A 6,446-nucleotide genomic window follows, 5' to 3' on the forward strand; every position below is an offset into this window, starting at 1 on the left:
CCATTTTGTTCCTCTCATTGTTTCCCCGTGCGCCGGAAGGTGGCCTTTATGTCCATCGGTAATCCCATCCGAGGGGGAAAAGGCTAATCCTCCCTCCGTGGGTTCCACAACGCTGCTCCGAAATTCTGAGATAAGGTGCTTGTTTCTGGGAGGGTTATAAGCCCCACGGATTATCGCCGAGGAACAAAATGGCTGCTGGTTTGTCGGCGAGTGGTATTACAAAGGGTGGCATCACCCTAGCAAAGCGCACATGAAGGCTCCCTAGGACAAAGAAGCCGGACTAGCTACCTCAGGTACACCGTGCTCTGGTATTCTTTCGCCCCTTTTAACGTGTGTCCTTCGAGTCGCCCGAGACCACCTGCAGGAAGGACGCGGGCTAATCTCCGGCGGCGGCGGCGGTGTCTTAAAAGGGGGGGGGGGGGGGGGGGATGCAACGATTTTTTAATTAAAAGAATTTGCATCTCGTCATTTTTACGTTGTTCATCGTGTCCCAGAGGATAGAGAAAACATCTTCATTAAAAATGTCGCGATTCCGCTGCATAATCGCAAAGCAAAAGCCGAGCTTTTTCCGCCACCTGCAGCCGCGAGAGGCAGTTGAAGGAACTACGGCTAGAAGTTTACGTGACCTCGCTCGACACTAAGCAGTGCAGCATAACGCCCGCCAATGTCAGCAGAGAGAGAGAGAGAGAAAGCGTCCTCCGACATAGCACACGGGGACCTACACAGCACTCCGAATGACTTCACTAGGAGGGGGACCAGGTGTGACCCTGAAGACTGGGAGTGAGTTGAGGGATGCCCGAAATGCCAATATTTATCTTTTTTTTTTTTTTTTTTTTTTTTACGCAACAATTAGGACAGTCAGGCGAAATCGGTTTTCTGTTTTTTACTTCAGAAGTGTCAGAGGGCAACTTCCACAAATGTTTGACCGAAATCCGGAAATCGTTGCACCCCCCTTTAACTGCAAAGACCAGCTAGCACGTCGCGCTGGCACCCGGGAGACAAGGGCGTCCTTGAAACAGTTGATCTTTCCGGTGTGGTCGTGTGTGTGGTTGAGGCTGGGCTTGTACGTGGGAGGGACGAGCCTACGGAGCCGACTCGAGGGAGTGGCGTGCCCATAAAAGAAGTGAACTTCTGCCAGAAGGAGGCTTCCTGCTTTGTTTTGCTACCTGAACAAGTGTAACTTAAGCTTCTGTCGAAAACTCACCGTGGTTCCGAGACCCACCTTCCCGATGTCCTGGTCGGCGTCTGGCTCCAGTGGAGCCAGACAATGAGGACGATCCTGGGTTCGCTAGAAGACACGTGCCCGCGTTTGTAGCATCGGCTGCGTCTAGGCTTCAGCTGAAACAAAGTATAAAGCCCCTTGATAAAATTTATGCTTGGTGTTTTCCACATGTAACGGCAGCCATTGTTGGGTGAACGCGGAAGTGACGTGCAACGAGCGAGTACTCCGCCGCTATTCTCTTCCAAGGGCCGCTCATCCCAGTGCATCGCCGGAATTGACTTACCAGGGCTGCATGATGCGGCTCGTGCAGTTGCGCATTTGATGCTACTTGTAAATTCAAACGGGGTCCTTAGTAGCCCCCGTACACTTCTTTCCCCTACCACCCTCATTTCGGGCGATTTTCACGGAGAGGTCGCGACGTTAATGTTCCTATCAATAAATACGCCTGAAACACCAACAAAATTAATCCTTTATAAAAAAAAAAAAAAAAAAAAACAAGCAACAACAACATAGTGAGCGTTTGACCAAATCGTGCAAATTCAGCAAAGCCGCCCACAACGATGCTTTTGAGTGCTATCGGCTTTCGCAAGTTCCTTCAATGCGCGGGTGTTCGTGCAGAAAGACGTTTTCTGTGGAGCACTTTCGCACACACTACTGCCACTAAATAAGCTACGCTTCAGAGTAACGACACTTCGCCATATTGTGTCTTAAAATCATGGTTGCCAGCTATCTGAAGCTTTATCTGAAATCAGAGGAAAGGCTTTTCCGCCCTCCACAAATATTTAAACTGCTCGCGACAAAGCAAAGCAATATGACATGACCTTCCTAACACCGAATCTGATGCTGAGGAAGACGCACTTTTGAATCATGACGATCGGCAGTTGCGTCTGCTCTGCATACGAGCCAAAATGGCGGCGACCACAACACTGTCGGGGAATGGAGTGCCGATACTCTAAGCGCAGCTCCTTTAGTGACTCTAGCACACACTTAACTGCCAGTGCTTACTGCGGAGACGAAGTCGACGCGATGGGTTCACGTGCGCTCGCTCACCTTTATAGTGCTTTACTCTTCACTTCTAAAATGCCGCGCTTTGTTAGATGGGTCGCAGCCGAATCGTGGAAGACACCGTCGGCCACCGAGCTCTGCCAATTTGCGTGGCGCGCGGTTCGCGTACAAGGTGAACAGGCCTTGTCCCACGCGCCGCTCGCGAATGTGCGCTGCACGTGCCGCTCCAATCGTGCCCTAGTCGTCGGTGCTGCCGGTTGGGTGCTGCCCTCTGCTTGGCCGAGGATGTGCCCTGTCCTTTAGCGCCCGGTGCCGGCTGCCCTCAGGAAGCTGCTGCTTCGGGCTTGAAGTCTCTCCGCGGTGAGCCTGACCTCCGATAGCGCCTGTCTTTGCGGACCTGGGGTTACGAAGCCCCAAGCTAACGGTTGGATGCTTTCGAATGCTGTTGCTGATCTATCGTAGAACACTTTTGGTCGAGACATCGGTCTCGCTTTCGTTTCTTTCCTCGACGCCGCGTCTCTCCTAGGTTAAGAGGTGGTGTAAGGTGATCGTCTTCTGTAATTTTGAGTTTGGACTAGGTTTCGCTTTGGGATTGCTTTTGAGCTTAGTGTCTGGAGTTTGGTAATGAATGTTCCGCACAGTGTTGTTTTTAAGTAGTTCTTTATCTGGAAATGTGGCCGAAAATTTCACCATTGCCATCACGGTTCAGGGGGCCGTGGTGGGAAGTCTTGTGGGCGGGCCGTTACGGCTTTGAATAAATATTTGTTCCAGTCTGTCTCTTTCTTTTTTCTACGAGACGGTTGGCGAGGTAGTTGAGGTACCTGTAGGTAGATGCTGTTTGATGTGCTTACGTGCCACTTTCCTTTCAGACAGCGGAGGAAAGCCCCCACGTCTTGTCGGCCGCCTTTCCCGTTCCGGCACCATGCCCGACGACGATGATGATGACGCCAAGAAGAAAGGCAAAGGCAAAAAAGGAGGCTCAAAGGACAAAGGAAAGGGCAAGAAGGGTGGCTCCAAAGACAAGGGAAAAGGCAAGAAAAAAGGCTCCAAAGACAAAGGCAAGGACAAGAAGGGCGGCAAGTCACCCAAGGGCAAGAAGGGAAAGTCACCAAAGAAGGAGAAGGAGTCCGAGGGAGAGGCGTCCGCCACCGAAGAGGGATCCGGAGGAGGGTCCGAGGGGGGATCACCCAAGGCAGCTGAGGCCGCTGCTCCGGCTGCGGGAGCTGCACCCGGAGCCGCGGCTGCCCCCGGAGCGGTGGCCCGGGCCCGCAGCTTCTACAGCGAGCCGCAGTCCATGTACGACGAGGGTTTTGATGACGACTTCTACGTTGACATCACGTGCTACCCACCACGCCGTGGCGGCGCTCCACCGATGGGAGGATACTACGGAGGTTCGCCGATGGACATGTGCTACGACCGGCCACCGCCACGTCCCATGCAGATGCCCATGGGCATGTCACCGTCCATGTGGGGACAGCAGCCGTCTTCCATGATGGGCATGAGCATACAGAACGTAAGTCAGCAGATGGGTCCGCAGACGACGACCCTCACGCCCGGCTCGCCGCCGATGGCCTTTAAGACTCCGTCTACGACGGTTATTGTGAACATGAGCGGCGAGAGGATTAACCGCGGTGGCTCGAGGCCTATGTCGCCCGTTGGTGGACCGATGATAGGGGGAAGGGGCGCAATGGGCGGCATGGGCTTTATGGGAGGCATGGGATCGATGGCTGGCATGGGGATGGGCATGCAGGGCATGCCTGGAGCGCCGGCTGTTCCCGGAAACAAGTCTCCGATCGTGATGTCGCAGCCGATTACCAACACGGGACTGACGCCACAGATGCAGCAGCTGCTGCTGCGAGGGATGCCTGGCTACACGGCTACGGTGGTGCTCATTTTGGTTCCAAATCCCTGAAGAGCTGCGCCCGATACTTTCGGGGACAAGAATAAACGCAAAATTCTTTAAAGTGCTCGAGCCTGCGTTTCATTGCAACTGTGTCGATTTGCAGGTACTTGTGTCACTGAATGTTGATAGAGTTGTGAACTTCCTTCAGTCCGCTGAGGTAAATACCCCAAAATCCAGTTCTCATTGTCTGGTTTGGCTCGTAACGGAAGCTATCATTGGGCCATTTTTTGGATCGGCACGAAAAAAAAAAATAAAAACGTTTTCGCGTTGCCACGGCTACAGCACGTACGCAAGTGTGGGAGCTCTGGATGTCGAGTGTACACCCTTTCCCCAAGGGCGCAGCCATCTTGAATGTCGTCACTTCTGGTATGCGGTAAACCGTAAAACATAGCTTTGATCTCTCCACGCCGCTGGAAGGTGTTTATGAAAAATGCGTGATTGTCACACATTCCTGTTTTGCTTCACCTTTTCTTTTCCCGCAAATTCCAAGTTGAAATGCATTTTTTTTTGTCCCACATACCAGATACGGAACCCACGTGACTGAGATCGACAGGAAGCAGAAAATGTGTATAGACGCTTTGCAGCAGCTGTGCATGGGCGCCGCCATAACCGACCTTCAGTTTTTGTTTCCTCTTATTCCGTTTACTTCCCTTTGTCATTTACATAGCAGGCCAGGTCATTGTCATTTTAGATTCTACTGTGTCCTTTTCTCCAGCGTTGGCCTTTCTGGAGACTCGTAAACTCCCGTCTCTGGTGGCTCGGTCCCGGTAAAACAAGAGAAGGTCAGCAATGGCGGATGTAGTCTGGCGCGTGTGTAAAGCGTCTATAGTTTGGACCAAAAAATGTTTGTTGATTTTCTCTAGATTTTTATTTTTATGCGCTATTTCGGTTCTCCAAAGAAGATGTTGCGTCCCGTTGCGCTGGTGCTGCGTTTCAAACCCTACGCCTCAGAAACTAAGCCTAACACTCGACTTGGATGTGTTTCGAGGCGAGAGAGAAAGACGAGACAGCGACGAGGAAGTCACGCACCGCTCGAAACGAAGGAAATAACTTTAAGGGGATTCACCCGCTGGTCACTCAATGGGCCAGAGTAGCGATGTGGGCGAGTTGGTTCACGCTCGTCCTGTGTACTCCTTTTCCTCCCGTCCTTGTCGTTTGCGCGCTGTTTCCATTATTTCCACTCAATGGGCGAATTTCGCTGCACAAACAAGAGTTTCAGGAATGCACCAGAGTGCTGATTCGTTTTGAACTTCATTAGGAAGATATAATGAAGGTCGTACGGCCCTTAGATTTCCCCTTGACCCAGAAATGTTTATTTAATTCCAGAAATAGGACCATTTTGGCTCTTTTGAGCGCATTTTAAGTCAATTTTGAAATTAAGATTACTTAGATCATAAAAATGTCAAAACGAATGGTAGTACGTACTTGAGGTGTCTTCTATCCTAATTTTAAGGCCATGACGGGAAGCCTAAATGTCTTGGTATTTGCGTAAATAAATTTGACAGGGCAGTTTTTGCTAGACTTTTTTTCAATGGGTTCAACGAGATGGCGACACCAGCACCAAATCCTCCATCCTGAGAAAAGTGGCGCCATCCATTGTTGTGGAAACACTCGAGACATGTGCCGCGCGCCACTTCTTGGAAGAACATGGTGTCTGAAATCTAGCTCAGTGCTGCGCTGTGCCGCCATGATCTTCCCAAGGGCTGCAGGTTGCACGTGCCTCGTGCATCGACGCACCTTGCGCTACTTTTGAAACATAAAGGGGCTTTACAAATGGGCTTCCGCCGGACATCAAAGCCGGGGTGATGGCTAGTAGCCTGGACCTCCAGGTAGCGGCCATCCAGCAGGCCCGGCGTCTACTGCGCAGGCAGGTCCAACCTCGGGCCCCCTGCGCTGGGGCGTCGGATGGTGTGGGCCGCACCGGCTAGGCTTGACCTAGCTCTGCAGGCAAATAAAGACGTTTATTCCTCCTCCTCCTGCCCCAAGCCATTGTATTTGTTATTATTGCTGTTCTCACGCGATTGCACGGACCTCGACTCGCGTCACGAATCCTTTCCTTGTCACCGCCGATATGCCGTCGAGAAGATCAGTTTTGCAGTTTCGCCGCAGAATGATCTGTGTGAGAGTTCTGTCTGTTGCACCACACAAAAGACTAGGAGGACCAATGAGAGGCGACGCATTCATAACGTTGGGATGTCATGGCAACGTGCTGTGTCTCGGCGCGGCACAACGATCTTTCACTTTCACTTTTTGAGTGACCGCGGTCGATGCCATGACCTATGCAGCCAATCTAGTGTACAAGAACGTGCCACGTAA

At 51.8% G+C, this 6,446-nt stretch overlaps 1 protein-coding gene across 1 annotated transcript; it reads left to right on the forward strand.

The window, feature by feature from the left end:
• Nucleotides 1-2,953: 2,953 nt before the first annotated feature.
• On the forward strand, nucleotides 2,954-4,142 carry LOC8026019 (collagen alpha-1(I) chain-like). Its single transcript, XM_029983739.4, has one exon. The coding sequence runs from the start codon at nucleotides 3,069-3,071 to the stop codon at nucleotides 4,137-4,139; it is 1,071 nt and encodes a 356-aa protein (XP_029839599.2). The 5' UTR covers nucleotides 2,954-3,068; the 3' UTR covers nucleotides 4,140-4,142.
• The last annotated feature ends 2,304 nt before the right edge of the window (nucleotides 4,143-6,446 follow it).

The sequence above is a fragment of the Ixodes scapularis genome, unplaced genomic scaffold, assembly GCF_016920785.2.
Source record: "Ixodes scapularis isolate PalLabHiFi unplaced genomic scaffold, ASM1692078v2 PGA_scaffold12__126_contigs__length_90152505, whole genome shotgun sequence".
NCBI classification, from domain to species: domain Eukaryota; kingdom Metazoa; phylum Arthropoda; class Arachnida; order Ixodida; family Ixodidae; genus Ixodes; species Ixodes scapularis.

Coding starts and splice junctions, on each gene's coding strand:
- LOC8026019 (XM_029983739.4), top strand. CDS start 3,069: ATGTGCTTACGTGCCACTTTCCTTTCAGACAGCGGAGGAAAGCCCCCA.